General features: G+C 34.5%; 1 protein-coding gene across 13 annotated transcripts in view; it reads left to right on the top strand.

The window, feature by feature from the left end:
- LOC112048533 (perilipin-4) overlaps positions 1-18104 on the top strand; it is a 29575-nt gene extending 11471 nt beyond the window's left edge. Inside the window, exons 2-29 of one of the 13 annotated variants that reach the window (XM_024086087.2) lie at positions 2471-2650; positions 6544-6678; positions 6968-7033; positions 7260-7346; positions 7439-7537; positions 7624-7722; positions 7797-7895; positions 7970-8068; positions 8155-8253; positions 8351-8449; positions 8699-8797; positions 8870-8968; positions 9139-9237; positions 9324-9422; positions 9645-9743; positions 9838-9924; positions 10093-10191; positions 10431-10529; positions 10782-10868; positions 11217-11315; positions 11739-11825; positions 11908-11994; positions 12239-12337; positions 12674-12751; positions 13513-13599; positions 14510-14617; positions 16053-16246; positions 16694-18104. In XM_024086087.2, coding sequence (XP_023941855.1) covers positions 2471-2650; positions 6544-6678; positions 6968-7033; positions 7260-7346; positions 7439-7537; positions 7624-7722; positions 7797-7895; positions 7970-8068; positions 8155-8253; positions 8351-8449; positions 8699-8797; positions 8870-8968; positions 9139-9237; positions 9324-9422; positions 9645-9743; positions 9838-9924; positions 10093-10191; positions 10431-10529; positions 10782-10868; positions 11217-11315; positions 11739-11825; positions 11908-11994; positions 12239-12337; positions 12674-12751; positions 13513-13599; positions 14510-14617; positions 16053-16246; positions 16694-16780 — 2855 coding nt within the window. In that variant the 3' untranslated portion in view covers positions 16781-18104. Of the gene's footprint in view, positions 1-2436; positions 2651-6543; positions 6679-6967; positions 7034-7259; positions 7347-7438; positions 7538-7623; positions 7723-7796; positions 7896-7969; positions 8069-8154; positions 8254-8350; positions 8450-8698; positions 8798-8869; positions 8969-9138; positions 9238-9323; positions 9423-9644; positions 9744-9837; positions 9925-10092; positions 10192-10430; positions 10530-10781; positions 10869-11216; positions 11316-11738; positions 11826-11907; positions 11995-12238; positions 12338-12673; positions 12752-13512; positions 13600-14509; positions 14618-16052; positions 16247-16693 lie in introns of those variants that run through there. The other 12 variants (XM_052885312.1, XM_052885313.1, XM_052885314.1 and 9 more) reach the window with 12 other exon arrangements.

The following is an 18104-nucleotide window of genomic DNA, read 5'->3' as shown; positions in this document are numbered from 1 at the left end:
ATTTTTATAAAAAAAAAGTAATCTTTGTTCTCTGTTTTATAATCTGTGTATAAAATCCGTAGTCTGTGAAATGAGAATGACAAGTCTGATATGATTGAAAATTGCATGAGAACCTCTTCCTTTTTGAGGTCGGTTAAAAAGGCTCCATTTATTGTTAAACCAATAGCAACGTTTGGCGGCCAAACGAAAAATGGAGGTTTTGGTGTAGTGACTGTGTGGTGGAAGAAGGGGATGAAAATGGATCATTATTTGGGGTGTGGCGAAAAAATATGGTTTGAAAAATAGTGTAACACTAGATATATGTCATTTGTAATTGAAGAAAGGTGGAATAAAGTTTTGTAACGAACTACAGAAGTATATTTTTATAGTAGTCCGAAGTAATGCTGTCATACCTACCATACCATACAGTTTGTCCTTTTTGACCTTGAATAGTAGGTGGGGGGGTGAAGGGGGGTGTACCGTCAAGCGTTCCGGAGTCTTGACCGATCAATACAACAGCTCTACTATGAGTACGTAGTATTTATTAATCTGTGACTATGAGCTTGTTAACCTACCTACCAACACATCGTTTTCACGTTCTAAGTCACAAAGCTCAAACAGAAATATACTTTTTTCTTGATAATAGATTTCAATATTTATTCATTTATTAGCTCACTATGTATTTACTTAAATCCCATACTAATGTACGTAATACTAACTGTTATTGTTAAGCTTTAATGTAACACTAACTGTTAAAAGCTTTCATATAAATATACTTATTATATAAGTAAGTAGGTATATATAATAGATCATACGTGAAAGCTTCATGAATCAGTTAGGTTAGTTCACAAATAAACATAATGTTAAAAAAACATACGCGTCGAATTTATAACCTACTCCTTTTGGTTAAAAAAGAGAAATATACTAAATATACCTACTGTTGAGGTCTAGTCTATTAACCTGTGAATTGTGATCATGTCACAAAATAGGTTACGAAATAGAAAACTAATATATTTTTAATCGTAATTTTAACAATGTATTCTGAAGTCATAGTAGGTATGTATTTTCTTCAAATAAAGTCGAAAGGTTTCGAAATCATCACGATATCTCGAAAATCGCTTGACGTAAAGAGATGAAATTTGGCAGAGAGGTAGTCTATAGTCACAAGGTATCCGCTAAGAACGGATTTTGCGATAGGGCCGGATTAAAGAGGCCTAAGGAAGGACAAAGTCGCGGGCGTACGCTAGTTTATTATGTTAGCCATAAAAGGTGGACCAGATGGAGTTGTTCTACTTAGTCATTAGCCGTGTGTATGGTACGGTCATAACGTAGGTATTAATTCACGCCTAACACGGCAAAGACTCATTAAGGCTCGACCTTCAACAAGTAATCCAGTAAAAGCCTTCGACTCTTGCAGTATTTTATTTATCATTCTGTGAACTGCTATATTACTTACTCGGAAATTGGAAATCTAATATTTGTTTTTGACCTTTGAATGTCAACACTTTTAAGTATTTTCGTATTTAGATATTATCTACATTTTGTATTAGATTTCATATTAAATCAACTTTAGTCTTGATGGTTCACATTCTGATTCGATTGTAAAACATGGGTTCGCAAAAATCAATAAGCAGGCAAGGATGTAAGTGTAAAGGAAAGTAGTAAAAGTTGCGACGATCTCCGTGGCGCAGTGGTATGCGCGGTGGATTTATAAGTTGGAGGTACTGGGTTCGATCCCTGGCTGGGCCGATTGAGGTTTTCTTAAATGGTCCAGGTTTGGCTGGTGGGAGGCATCGGCCGCGGCTATTTACACCACCCTATCGGCAAAGACGCCAAGCGATTTAGAGTTCCGGTTCGATGTCGCTTAGAAACCTTGTGAAATCACTTACCATAAGGTGAAATTGTATTAGTCAATAGCTCACTTGTACAGAATAAAAAAGGAAGGAAATATGGCTTCGTTGAGCCAAATTCGCCAAAGACGTAGGTAAATGTTTGCTCGGTTTATAAGAGTGAACTGTAGCACAGAAAACACTGTACCTACTCAGATAATCACTCCTAAAGTTAGGAAACACGTTGATCGCCAAGCTTCAATTTTAGGATGGCACAGGAAATGTATGAAATTTTATATAGCATCCTACATAAAATAAGTTGGCATTTTTAGGGATAACAGCAGCTTATTTGTTAATCCAGATTATAATTTATTCCATTCCAAATTTCAGCTAATTCAGTTCAATAGTCGCGACGTGAAAGAGTAACAAACATTCATACTATCCTTTTCAGGATAAGGAGTAGCCTAGATTTGTTAATCCAGGGTATTATTTATCTTTATTTTAAACAGCCAAATCGGTTTTGTATGGAATTGGATGCTTGTCTTCTTACTTACTTATTACTTACTAGCATTATTAACTAGACAAACATCCACACAAATTATCGCATTCATAATAATAGTAGGATTTAAATCATAATATTCTAATGTACAATTTTATTACAGGTGCGTTCCGAAGCATTGGAGAAAAAACTGCGTCTCTCTTCGACAGAAAGAAGAAGGATGCAGAGCAACTCGCTTCAGAGAAGGTCTCGGAGGCGGCGCACGTCGTTGAGGACCAAGTGAAGAAAGCTGGAGAACTAGTTACAGGCGCCGAGAAAAGTGCTTCGGAGGCTGCTAACTCGGGTAAGTATTAAAAGGACAGAAACAAAGAAAATACACTTTATTGTAGGTACATGTACAATACAAAGAACATTCAATACAATAGATACCAAATAAAAATTACTGGCAACCTAATAAAGAAACTAATAATACAAATTATAAAGATACTTGATTGATACGGACGATCGCAACTTCGTCTGCGAAGAATATACTTTTTCACAAATCCTGTGGGAACCATTGATTTTTCCAGGATGAAATGTAGCCTGTGTTAATCCGGGGTATTATCTATCTTCGATTCAAATTTCAACCAAATCGGTTTAGTAGTTGCGGCGTTAAAGAGAAGTAAGCATCCAAACAAATATCCATACAATTTTTAGTCAAGGCTAACTTTAAATTATAAAAAAATAACCAAAGGCTAAAAACGTAATATACAGGGACTCGAACATTCTTACAGCTGTTGGTTTGTCGTAATAAATAACTGAGTAGACGCTATAAGAAAGGTCATGTGCATTATTGATGACGTAGACTTGTAGAGGTTAGCGCGCAGAAGACATATTACTAGTATAACTGTAATGTCTACGGGTATAATTGTTACGCTCAAAGATCGAAAACACTCAGTGAGCGGGAAAATAGTTCACAACGCGTTGTGGTCACAGTAAGACATCCACATGGCGAAAATCGTGTTATGGTAATCTAATGAAAATGCGCACGACGCGTTGTGGCAATCACAGAAAGACCAAATAGCGTAATTCGTGACGTGGCTGACATACTATTAGATCACAACGCGGGGTATAAGTAATAGAGAATAAAAAATACTTAACGGGGCTATTAAAGATAATGCAAATCCTGATTTGAATTGGATAACGATAATGGGGATGATGCCTAGGTTTGAATATATTGATTTTTATGATACATTCGGGTAAATAGGGTCATTGTTAACTAATTTATATATAAAAAGCAAAGATTGTCTGGATATTTGCAAAATAAATGAGATTTATAAAATTTCAAAATCTATTAAAAATCTTTTATCGTAATTAGATGAAAATTCATACAGTTTTAGCTTCCTTACATTAAATGTGCCATTTTTTAATAAATGAACTATAAACATAAACGCACAAATAACAAAGATATTAGTAATTTGGCTGGTGGGAGGCTTCGACCGTGGCTAGTTACCACCTTACCGGTAAAGACGTGCCGCCAAGCGATTTAGCGTTCCGGTACGATGTCGTGTAGAAACCGAAAGGGGTGTGGATTTTCATCCTCCTCCTAACAAGTTAGCCCGCATCCATCTTAGACTACATCATCACTTACCATCAGGTGAGATTGTAGTCAAGGGCTAACTTGTACAGAATAAAAAAAAAAAAAATTGTTTGTACGCACATACAAATCTAACGATCATTACATTGCCTACGACGTCACTAGTTCGTGCCATTTTGTATGGGTCGTTTTTCAGGGATCCGCGGCAGCGCCGCAAATCTGACCCTTTAAATCCCTGTAGCTCCGAAATTAATGATCGTAATGTTCCTTTTACAAAATTGCTTTACTATTAGCGTACTCTTAATTTATATACAATTTAAAAAACTGTCATCATCCCTATTATTCATCGAAATGGATCTAATCTAAGACTATAGACATGAGGCTTTCTGGTAAATTCAGTAGAACGTGAGATAAGTATATCCCGAACGTGGTAGAGCAATGACCTAAAGAGGCAGGATATGTGTGGACGACAGAGGCTAAATTAGAGATAATTTAGACATTAATATCGTTCTGTACATTTATTTATTCATAGTCAATACTAATTCAGTAGTATTCTGCTTGCCCACGCCTTCGTCTTTATTTACTTTTGGTGAAGGGCTGAGCTGCAACTCTAGTTTTACCCAGTTCATATTATGAAGAGAATGTTTATGAGCTTGTGAGGTTAAAATAGGTAGTCTCCTGGTTCTACTGAAGCGATTTTGAAAATTCTTATACCAACAGAAAGCGACGTTATTTTGTGTCATAGTTTATAGTATTTATATTCCCGTATTTTGGTGGTAATAAAAATATAAACATATCATTTGAAATACAATTTACGAATAATTATTATGAGTCATTATCGTGACTAGAAGTCCTTAATTCTCGTATCGTGGTATAAATCGAATGGTAATTATTAATTAATTTGTAAAGAAAAACGTCATTAACCTTCTAAACTACTTCATAAATAAGTCATTGGCCTTTTGTCTAATAAAATAAGTGTATGGAAAAAAACACCATAATAGTAGGTAGATAATGTATCTAAGTACGTGATTTAAATCAGTTGATATTGATACTAGGTTTCGAGGATTTGGAATAAAACACCTGGGTGCCTAGTGGGAGTTTTCAACATTTTCATACTGTTACTATCGCTTTAACGTAAACACGAATTTGAATGGGATTGAAACAGTTGTGCAGTAGTGCCACGAAATGGCACTGTTTCAATGCCTTGGAAGCTCGCGTTTATGTTAACGTGATCGTCACGGTATAAAACTGCCACTAGGCCCTCAGGTGATTTGTACGAGACTATTGTATCAATACACACCCCAAACTTAGTATCCGAGTTCGAGTATTATAATAATTGATAGGTAGTTTTACACTTTAAAATTAACCCTATAGATGTTTTGAGTTTGTTTATCCGACTGATCACTTTAAAGTCGGTGCGACGCCCGTGTTAGTCGTTACATACTGAAAAAACTACAAGAGAATGTCCGAGAAATAAGTCTTTATGATAGGTGCCTCCTTTAAAGGGTACCTACTCCTTGAATTAATTTATCCTCATATTTATTTTAAAAAAAAATATAAATATATTATTAACTTAGAACAACAAATAAAATAGCTTTGACTTATACCTAATCAGTTATATATTCACACTCCTAAAATTTCAAAAAATAATAAATTCAAAATTTTTTAATTCTTGATAAATTTGAGCTTGACTATAATCATGCCTGGTGGAAAGCAATGATGAGGTCTAGGTTGGAGCGAGCTTGCCTAGAAAATGCCTATTCACTCTTGCCTCGAAGGTGCACAAATCATAAGTGTCAGAAAACATTACATCAACAGGGCATTACCTAAATACAATCAATCTACAGTAATCTAGCTGCAAAATTGTCGTAAATTTTTTTATTAAGTACTTCCTGGGGTTTTAGAAGAATCTTAAAATATTATTGTACCTACATAAACAAGCCATTTCCCGTTCTGTGATTGTGAGCTATTTATGAGTTAACTTCAGGATGTACTGGCACACAAAGTTTTCCTTACCTAATACTGAACATAAACAAGACCAGAAGGTGCGAAACACTAAGGCCTTGATTCGTTTCATATAAAACCTGAATTTCAATGTTTTGCACCACAGTATTGTCTTAGCGTGATGTGTGTTGCTATTGAATAGTTACGTTTGCTTAGAATTACGGAAAATTTGTGAGACAAATTAGTGGTAAGATTTCCAGCAAAGAAGCGAGTTGTGGTCAATTTAGATATATATTCATAACTTGCTAATGGACAGGCCACATATTTCGAAGAGGCGATGGACGTTGGAGTCCCAAGGTGTTAGAGTGGCGATCCCGCACAGGAAGGCGCAGTGTTGGTCGACCTCCCACTAGGTGACCGAGGACTTCAAGCGGGTTGCCGGGAGCCGCTGGATTCTGGCGGCACGAGACCGATGTGCTTGGAAGTCCATGAAAGAGGCCTTTGTTCAGCAGTGGACGTCCATCGGCTGATAATGATGATGATGATGATGATGATGATGATGATGATGATGATGATGATGATGATGATGATGAAGTGAAGTGTTAGACCCGACTGCGTCAGTGAAGTTGTCATAAATCAAGTGAATAAAGGGCACTGATTAAATACTTACTGGATATGTTATTGGGAAAAGAAGTTAATATAATGGTTTTCAACAGCGGCCAACGCCAGAAACTCAGCAATCGATGCCCTGGACAAGGAGCTAGCAAAGGTCTCCGTCGCAGCAGGTGAAGCGAAGGACGCCGCTAGCAAAGCTGTGGCTGATGGCAAGAAAGTCGTTGACACAACTAAAGGTAAGAAAGAATATGAATAAATCATCATCACTGCATATTATCCAATGATAGTCCTATGCAGGGCATTTTCGTAAAGCCTCGTCTTTTTTAGGGCCTTCCAAACACCATTGTCATAAGAAGCCTGCGTCTAGTGACTACCTGCGAATCATTCAATATCATATTTTATTTAATTTTTTGTTCCTCTTAATTATTAAATGTTGAGTTATTAAATTTTGCTTTACTTTGTTTTTTTCTTTTATTATTTTATTTCAGTTGTATATTTGTTTTTCTTTTTATTTTCTTTCCTTAGATACTCTCTCCACAACCGTCGATAATACGAAAAAGGCCGCAGAATCAGCTATTACTACAGCAAAAGGTAAGATTTAGGTATGTTTAAATAATAAGTAATGGTTTGCACGTTTGATAAAGTAAAAGCGAACACAAAGTAATGGCAGTACACAAGACTAAATAGCATATTTTAGCACCAAATTGCATGATTCACTATATCTATACATACTGTAATTAGATGGTTGAGGTTAAGCTTTATGCCTCTTTATTAATTATAGTTATAATTTAATGCCATATTTATTTATTTATGTTAGATACAGTCCAAAGCACAGTAGATACAACACAAAAAGCTGCTCAAACTGCCGTAGAGACTGGAAAATCTTACGCTGCTAGTGCCAAAGGTAGGTACAGTTACGAAAAATGTATTCAGAATAATATACTGTTTACTTTAGGTAATTAATTTAATTTTCAATATAATTTTCATTAATTGTAGATACTGTATCGAGTACACTACAAAGCACTGTAGACACAACGCAAAAAACAGCACAGTCTGCTTTTGATGCTGGAAAGTCATACGCTTTAGGGGCTAAAGGTAATTTATTCCAAATGCGTCATCAAATCTTTAATTATCTTCATTTTTAATTCTTAGGAAACCTACATTTATTTGGTTTATTGTAGATACTGTATCAAGCACATTACAAAGCACTGTAGACACAACGCAAAAAACAGCACAATCTGCTTTTGATACTGGAAAGTCGTACGCTATTGGCGCTAAAGGTAATTTAGTATAATGTTTTGTAATCTTTTTTTGTTAATCCTTAGGAAATCTAAATGTATTACGTTTATTGTAGATACTGTATCAAGTACATTACAAAGCACTGTAGACACAACGCAAAAAACTGCGCAATCTGCTTTTGATACTGGAAAGACGTACGCTATTGGCGCTAAAGGTAATTTAGTACAATGTTTAATAATTTTTTTTTGTTAATCCTTAGGGAATCTATATATATTACGTTTATTATAGATACTGTATCAAGTACATTACAAAGCACTGTAGATACAACGCAAAAAACTGCGCAATCTGCTTTTGATGCTGGAAAGTCGTACGCTATTGGCGCTAAAGGTAATTTAAACCAAATGCGTTGTAATATATTTAGTAATTTTTATTGTAATCACTTAGGAAACCTACATTTATTTGGTTTATTGTAGATACTGTCTCAAGCACATTACAAAGCACTGTAGACACAACGCAAAAAACGGCACAATCTGCTTTTGATGCTGGAAAGACATACGCTATTGGCGCTAAAGGTAGTTTAGTTCAATTTCGTTGTCCACTTTTAAACAATTTTTGTTTTAAAAATTTGGAAATATCAATATTTATTTCCTTTATTTTCCTTTATTGTAGATACGGTAGCGAGCACATTACAAAGCACTATAGATTCTACGCAAAAAACAGCACAGTCCACTTACGATTCGGGAAAGTCGTACGCTATTGGCGCTAAAGGTAATTTAGTTTAATATCGTGTGATAATAGTTTCTTTGCACCCTTGGGATTTAACAATGTCTTTATTTATCGTATCGTATATCAATATCACAGTGCAAAAAACTGTCTATAAACAATCGCACAATCTGCGTTTGATCCCAAAAAGGCTTACGCAATCGCTACTGAAGATATTATTTAATGGCGTTTAATTAGGTTTAAAGAATAATCCTTAAATTAAATATTTATATTGTTTTAATTTTTTTTTTGTAGACACTGTATCAAATACATTACAAAGCTCTGTAGATACAGCACAAAAGACCGCACAAACTGCTTTTGATACAGGAAAGTCGTATGCTTTAGGTGCTAAAGGTAATTTAATCTGAAGTCGTATAGTACTTTTCACCTTGCATTTAAATTAGTAATTGATTTCACTTCTTGTAGATACTATATCGAGCACATTACAAAATACTGTAGATACAACGCAAAAAACCGCACAATCTGCTTTTGATACCGGAAAGTCTTACGCTATTGGCGCCAAAGGTAATTTTTAGTTTCCATGAAGCTACATACCTAAAAATAATTTTTAATTATTAAAAGATCTCTGTCGTATGTTAAAAGTAACGATTATTATTGTTCTGAAAAATCCCAAGTTCTATTTCAGTGAGACCAATATGATTTTCTTTTTGCTATTAAATTATTACTCATTATAGATACTGTGGCAAATACTGTGCAAAACACGGTAGATACTTCTAAAAAAACTGCTGAAGCAGCTCTAGAAACAGGCAAATCTTACGCTACAAGCGCAAAAGGTAATATTATTTCGATATATTTTTGAAATCGCATTTTTAAATACACTAAAATATAATTATTACAATAAATTATCCTACAACAATAGATACAGTTGCAAGTGCTGTAAATAATTCCATGGAAGAATCTAAGAATATTGCAAATTCAGCAGCAGAAACAACAAAAACTTACATGGATACCGCTAAAGGTAGAGGAAGTTAAAAACGTGAGACTGTGTTGTCGTGTGAACTAATACAGTGTTAATAGTCAATTAATTACATTTCAATCAAATGGATGTTCTAGAATCAATTTTCATCCGTATAATCATGCTCACTAATAGTTTTGTATTAACGTTGCACTAGTTTGATTTTTGTTTGTTTTGTTGACTAATTACATGTTTTTTTTTTATTTTTTTACCCCATTTACTTAGATTCAGCCCAAAACTCTCTGCAATCAGCTTTGGAGTTTTCAAAAGGCTATGCATATTCCGCTTACGACTTAGGAAAGTCTTATTTAGATAGTGCTAAAGGTAAAGCTGCTTGTCAGATTTTGCTTCAAATGTTTTGTGTTTTCGAGCTTTAATGTTTTGATATTTATTTATAAATATTATCAATATTTTGTAGACACTGTAGCGAGTACTGTAGATAGTACAAAAAAAGCTGCTGAAAGCACTGTAGAAACCGGAAAATCTTACATGGACACAGCTAAAGGTAAATCATTATTGATGATTATTTCACACGAGTAATTATATTAAATTCAGACAATATCATTCAAAAGCTTTGTTTCTGTTCATTCAACAATTCACTGAACAAAATTTATATTTTGTTTATCATATTTACTCAACGTTTGGTTTTATTATTTACTGTTTGCGCTTATAGATACCGTTCAGAGCACTTTTCAAAGTACAGTAGATACTACGAAAACAGCTGCTTCATCAGCTTTTGAGACAGGAAAATCGTATGTTGACAACGCCAAAGGTAAATTATCGTCACCTTAACTCTTAGTTGTAGGATATTAATTCATACCAAAAAATTAAATTCTTGAATTTAGCAATGCACGCTGTATTACAAAATGTTGTAGATTCAGTACTTAGCACTGAACCGCGGAAGCTATAAAGACAAGTTAAAAAGCAATTTCTATTTATGAAATTAATTATTTGTAAGATTCATTTGCAATAACAAAAAAAATATCCAAATTTCACTTGTGTTGCTTGTAGATACATTAGCAAACACTGTACATGCAACTGTAGATACAACCAAAAACGTAGCGGCATGTGCTGTTGATAAGGGTTCGTCATTAGTAGGAGCAGCTAAAGGTACCTACACAATATTTTTTTTCCTTATTTTATCGATAACATTTCAAAACATTATTCAAAATTATCACATAAGTTTCAATCATTTTCTTTGACTTAAGCAATGGAGAAGCATTAACAGTTAATGAGACTAAACAGATTGCTTGTAACTTCAATAAATGGTTGTTTTAAAGTCACATAATTGTTTAAATTAGTGAGTAAAGCATAATATTTTTTTGCCATAGCCATTGTTTTCATATATCATTTAATTCGTAGATACCGTAGTAAGCACAGTAGATACCGCCAAAAACGTAGCAGCTTCTGCAGTAGATAAGGGTGTCGCGATTGTTGGAAGTGCTAAAGGTAAATGTTAAGCATTATATCACATCATATCATATCATATATGAAATACGTATCATTTAATATTAAAAATATGCCTAAAAGATATATTATTCAAAGAGAAGTAAACTTTGAAAAAGAAAAAAGGCTTAACATAAGAGAAAAATGTTTTGAACAGTAGAAATGAAATTCTTTTCAACTAAATATAAACAGGTTCAAAGCCAGAGTGAATAGGAATTTTCTAGGTAAGCGCGCTCCAAGTTAGACCGCATTAATGCTTTCCATCAGGCATAATTATTGTAGTCAAGTGCGAGCCTATCTTTCATAAAAAAAGTAGTACTGAATTCACGCATTTTTTATTTTATTTTGTAGATACGGTAGCAAATACCGTGCATTCCACAGTAGATACAACTAAAAATGTTGCAGCATCTGCCGTTGATAAAGGAGCTTCTCTAGTAGAAACGGCTAAAGTTATATCAAATTATAATTTCCGTTTTTTTATATTATCTGGGTAGTTCACGTATCTCTTAAACTAGATAGTAATGAAGAGGTGCGAGCCGGGTAATTGACATTATGTAAGAATTTGACCATAAATAAAACTTGATTTCTTGAATTTACCGAGATTTAAAAGGGCCGCATAATCTTTCTTAAACTTCTTTCGGCCCTAAAATCCTCTTTTTACAATATCGCTAATCGACTTTTCTCGAAAAGATGATCTATCATCATCATCATCATCATCTCAGATTCAACCCTTAAAATTAAATTGCAAATTAATAATATCAGTCAAGACTTTTACCTTCTTTTAACTCCGATCTTGTTTTATCTTACAAAACAACAAAAACACAATCAGGCAAATAATTATATTTATTTTATTATATTTATTTTATTTTGTAGGCACTGTAGCAAGCACAATAGATACGACAAAAAATGTAGCTTCATCAGCAGTAGATAAAGGCATTTCGTTAGTTGGAACCGCTAAAGGTAGATATCTACTTTACATCAAATTAAAAAAAGTGGGATTGACATTGTCACAACTCTTGCTAACTTGTTGGCTCACTTGTAGATACGCTAGCCAGTACTGTAGATACAACAAAGAATGTAGCTGCTTCTGCTGTCGATAAAGGGGCATCAGTACTTGGAGCTGCAAAAGGTACAGAATGCTGTAATTGTTATAAAAGTAATTAAAAATGCCTAAAGTGAGAAAATTTAATAGTCTTGCGGTAATATTACTATGAAATTTTCAGAGTAACTTTTTAAACTCATCAGTGCACATTTAGTCAAGTAGTGGCAAGATTGAATTAATGATAGTACATCTTAACTCATGTAATTTAATGTGCGTAATAATTGCTTTTTTGACATATTATTTTTTTTTGTACACGTATTTCACATTTTAGATACAGTATCAAATACACTACAAAGCTCTGTAGATACGACCAAGAACGTAGTTGGGTCTGTATACGATAAAAGTGCTTCAGTAGTTTTAGGCGCAAAAGGTACACTTTACGTTTTATATTTGCAGATAAAATGTGCTTTGTCAATATTATCAAGTTTTTTACGTTTTCTAGATATGTATTTGCATGATTGATTTAAGACTTTATTTTCTGGGTTTTACACGTAAAATTGGAAATTTCTGTTTTTAAGAATCCATAAAACTGTGGCAAAACGGCTTCGACATTATTTTCAAGTTTTAAAAAGGTTTTGAATGAAGTTGGATTTTTAAGAGCAAATCTTTCTAGTAGTCTTAGCCAAAAGCGGTGCTTGTAGCATTTTGGTTGCATGCGGCACTCTTTATTTATGCAATTTCTATTTCTTTTTACCATTTCTTCTAGATACAGTAACATCTTCGGTTGAGGGGTCCACGGAGAATGCTGCAGATAACACTAAAAGCTTTATTAATAATGCTAAAGGTGAACTTTTTAATTTTAATGTATTTTTAATTTGTCTTTGTTTTCTAATGTTTTTTTTACCTACCTATTTCTCGTACTTACCTATATCTATGCATCGATGTAAAATGAAGTTCATTTTACTTAGATCGATGTATCTATGTATATCCCCAGGTTGTGTGAAATTATCTACAGCAAAAATAAAATTATTTATTAATTATTATTAACTACAAGCGAAATCTTTATTGGACTTGTGACAGTTTGTCAACACTTTAACTGACAATACGTAGGTAAACATGTTTTAAAGAAGCCAATGTTTTTCATCTGTTTCTTATCTCCTGATTACTTTTCCATACGAATATATTTAGGAAGGTACCAGTGTTGATAGATCAATCATTTTACGTGAGCTACTAATTTATAGACCAAACGGAACTACTTGGCCTGGCCTTGCGTGTGCGTAGTTGGTATAGCACATACAAGGTGTGCACAGAATATAAATAGTACCTATTAGTTTTTAGTTACGCCACTGGCGTAACTGTAGAAAGGGCTGACTAAATGATCTACGGGACTACGGGATCACGACTCACAGCCAACAAGCTCACAGCTCAGAAGTAATATACGAATTATGTAGTTACACCACTGGGTGCACTTTGTTCTTTAAATATCCCTTCCTCCCACGCACTTTGTATAGATGTGTACAAATATTAGTTGTATGCGGTCTACTAATTAGTTAACTATTAGGTACTTTGAGTTGCAAAACATACCTACTCGCATTGTGTTTTTAGATTTAATCACCAGCAAATTCGACGGTGGTAAATCCTCAACTCAATCTGCGGTTAAAGATATTAGCAACACTACAGAAGAATCGATCGGTATTCTTACTGATTTTGTGTGGAGACGCTTTTAATAACCATTCAAGCAGGCATTAGTTTGAGGAACTTCATTATGAGTAGGGAATAATTGATTTGTTGGGAATAAATCCTGGCGACAACGTAACCGATCCTACAGAAAACTTCTACTTAATTTTAAATCTGAAACTGGAACATCCTTAGGAGATGTCGTATCTAAAAATATGTTCGACAACTGACAAGTTTTCTGTCGGACCTGATAATTTGTCAGTTAGATAAGTATAGTTAAATAAATCAATTATTCTCGATATTATTAATGAATTTAATAAATATTGAGTTAACAACGTTGAATTAACATTAAATTAAAACTTAAATAAAGTTTCAAAAAAAGTCTAAAGCATAAAACGCGCGTGTGTGTGTGGATATGTTACGCTCAAAGATAGAAAACGCTCAATGAACGGAAACGTTCACAACGCGTTGTGGTCACAGTAAAACACACCCGAGCCGACACCGGCAAGTTACAATCTGTCGTGATTTGGTTAAAACAATGGAAGCTCAGAACACGTCATGGCTTTTCTTCACTGCCACAACGCGTAGAGATCGAATAGCATGTCACCCACGACACGAATTTCGCTATTTGGTCTTTCTGTGATTGCCACAACGCGTCGTGCGCGTTTTCATTAGAGCCATATCACGAATTTGTGGATGTTTTACTGTGACCACAACGTAATGTAAGCTATTTTTCCGCTCACTGAGCGTTTTCGATCTTTGAGCGTAACATAATATAATAAATAACCCTAAGAACGATAAAAACGTTGAATCCTAACGATTTAATAAATCACTCAGCTGTGTTTGTGTTTTAAAACTGTAGTAGGTACCTACTGAAATATTTCATTTAATTTTATAAAAATGTCTTTTAATTTCAATTCCACAGACTCAATAAACGCGACAGTGGATACGACAAAGAAGACGGCAGAGGAAGCGAAGGCTCAAGCCTTGAAAGCTGCTGAAGCCGCCAAGGAGGAAGCTAAGCGGGCTGCCAGTAAGTATAGTATTTTATTTTTAATTTAATTTAGAACGTACCTATTTATTAAGTATAAAAAAAATTCGTCGTTCAGATATTTCGTATTTACTTAATTAGTACTAAAATAACACCGCGTTGTGTTGAATTTGATGGCTTTGATCGATTTAAAAGGACGACATTATTTCATACTAGCGGACGCCTGCGACTTCGTCTGCCCGTAGACCTCTTTAATCCAGCCTTTATAGTATATCGCTGTAAAAATGGAGTTCTCCCGTTTTCCCAAGATTTCCCTTCAATGCTCTACTCCTATTGAACGTAGCGTGATGAAAGTACCTATACTATAACCTGTCCAGGAGTATGAAGAATAATTAAAAAAAAAAAAACAACCGATCTCAAAATCACATAAATGTATCCATTAAACTAAAAAGCAAAAAATAATATTGTATGTGCTACCTTCTGATCAATTTGAAGGCGGTGCCAAACCAGTGACGTTTTAATTAAAGCTGTTCCCAAAAGAACCACGTGAAAGGACTGTCTGAAACTACTAAATCTTTATGACTAAAATGCATCACTGTCTTGACACCGCCTTCAAATTGATCAGAAGGTAGCACATACAATATTATTTTTTGCTTTTTAGTTTAGTGGATACATTTATGGGATTTTGAAGTCGGTTGTTTTTTTTTATTAAAATTTTTTATTTTTAACATACGAGTAGAGAACTCGTATGTTAAAAATACAAAATATGAAAATCAATATATTTACTTGGGTAAATGATGGTTTATGGTAAAGCGCGTTTTTTGTTCTCGCATTATATTTACTTGGATTAAATGACCAGAGGCTCTATATAAGAACCCCCGGCCGAAGGCCGGTGCATAAAGCTACACAAACGAACAAATTGTCTGTCATTTTCTAAAGAAAACGAGCTTAGATTTTGTATAGGTATATCTTATACTAAACTAGAAGATTTTGCCCGTTTTTTACACAATTCACTTACACAAAAAGGTATTTTTGCGAAGCTCTTTAACCGACGAACACGATTAGAACTATTTAACATCGATTCTATAGAGACAGCTTTTATAATCGCATTAGATCATTGATCATACATATACTTTGACAGAAAAGTAACACCTAGCGACGCAGGTCCTATATAATAGTTGGTCTGAGGGTACTCCACAAGAGATGTTGACGGATCGACCGCCACCGCAATACCAGAGTTATATATGTATACTGTGGCAATACTGTTACTGAAATTGAACAGCGAGCGCGTTGTTGTATCACCATTCCGCTCGAGCGCCCCCACTGCTAACCTCTTCATGGAAACAACTCGCGCCACCTAGCGTCAGCTCGAGGTAACACGAAATAATCGAGTGTCGTCATATCCGTCTCAGACAACTCTTTTCTTACATTAGGTATCTCTATTGTCTCTTTATGGTTTCTTTTTCCTTAATTTCAGCCGCAGCAGTAGAGGAGTCCCGCAAGGCGGCCGAGAAAGCCGCCAACGACGCCAGCTCCGCCGTGAACAGCGCTGTCGACAGCACGCTCAAGCGAGTTGAGAATGCCGCCGACCAGGGCCTGAAGGACGCCGGGCACGTCGTCGACGCTAAGATCAAGGACGCCGACAAGTACTTGAGCGACAAGCGCGACACGGTAAGTCATCATCATTGAAAATTTATAGAAGAAACAAAAACTCAGGTTCTTGAACATGGCTTGAACCAGGATTCAAACCCAGGACTTCGTGATGCACATAGGCTAACCACTGGACCACCGAGGTAGTCTGGCTATGATCTACACGGTTAGTCTGTTTAGATTATACCTGGAGAGTTGGTGGACGTTTTCCTGTAGGTATTAGAGCAGACTGAAAACTTGATCATAAATTGAGAACATGTCAGGCAGGGGAGGTGAGTAACACTCACCTGCATGCTTTTTAAAGGGATCCCTTAAACCTACACCCAAGGTCACAAGTCCTGGGACCTGCTCGAGGTGTTTCCTCTACCTCAAAATGACGGTACAATCACTGTCGCTGCTACTCGTCAAGTTATATTAGTATCTTCATAGCGCTAGTACATAATATTTATAATGTTTTTATTGTTTCAGTTGGTGTCAAACATCTCTACGGCAGCACACGACGGTGCTCAAGGCGCCGCTGGACTGCTCAGCAAGGGACTCGCCTTCCCCAAGTAATCGCTGCAAACATCATTCATCAGCCGTCACTCCATCACTAGCGAAACTAGCATTGTATAGTATATTTTTACACATACGTATAACAAAAACTAGCTGACTCGGTGGACTTCGTGCCACCTGAATTGCCAAAATGTCAATTCACAAATAAAATTATCTACTTCAGATCGATCGATGTTCCCGCTGTTCCTATGGATTTTCCTTGATTATTTTTCTAAACTACCCTTATTTTATATCAAACCGACAAGCTTTTGAAGCTTTTTGGGCTTTATTTTATCTACACTGGATAATTGTCAAGAGCATAATTCACATAGCCATGCTCCGTTTTGACGTGCCACTTGTGAATCGCGTATAACTTCATCTACACTTTTAATATTAGATATTTGTTAATGATCTGTTTATAATTTTTCCTTTAATCTAAGTTTCATTCTAATTAAACTGCAGTCATAAAAAAATTCTGTGTAGTTAAGTTTCCTATATCACTTGGTTATAGTTTTTGTTTGTGAATTATATTTAACATTTTGATATTTTATATTTTCTACTATAGCCTATTTCTTATATACTAACTGTTTAAGTTTGTTCTATATAAATACAATAATTGCGTAGGTATTTTAATAATATACGTATACTCTAAAGTGCTATACTACACACAATTTATAAATTAAGACTCATCTTATTTTTATTATTATATTAACTTTAAGTTTTAATTATGATTTAAGTTATTTTTAGGGATTTTGTTATATTCAATAATGCATTTGGTGTGCATTTTCAATTTGATGATATAAAAATTATTGCTTGGCAAGTACCGTCCAAACATTGCTTAAAAGTACGAAATATGTCAGTACTACAGCTTAGATATATATTTTATATAAAGTTATAAAAATAACGTATTAAATAAAATAAAATAATGCTTTCTACAAAAAATGTTTACAATACAACTGCTTCGCAGTTTATTTTATACGTTTATAATATTATATATTTTATACTGTAGAAGAAAGAGCCGATATACTTGTAACTGCCTACCTACATTAATAATTCTGTTCTCTCTATAGATTATGGCTAAATGTGAAAGTTTGACGCACATATTAAATATACACATAATATACTTATAAATTATATATTTTACTGTTATGAAATTTTAATGTATGTTAAAAAGAACATTTACAATTCGTTAATTAATTTAACGTAGGTACCTAACACATTTCTTAGTTGGCGCTGAATTGTGTTATTTTATATTATGTATGTATAGATTAAATTTGGAATTGTTAATTTATTTAAAACGTCATGTGCCTATTGTGTTGTTCAATAAATGCATTACCATCGCTGA

Source organism: Bicyclus anynana, chromosome 14 (assembly GCF_947172395.1).
Source record: "Bicyclus anynana chromosome 14, ilBicAnyn1.1, whole genome shotgun sequence".
Lineage (NCBI taxonomy): Eukaryota > Metazoa > Arthropoda > Insecta > Lepidoptera > Nymphalidae > Bicyclus > Bicyclus anynana.
Note: the sequence above shows the minus strand (reverse complement) of the source record. Positions and strands in the feature narration are given on the sequence as shown.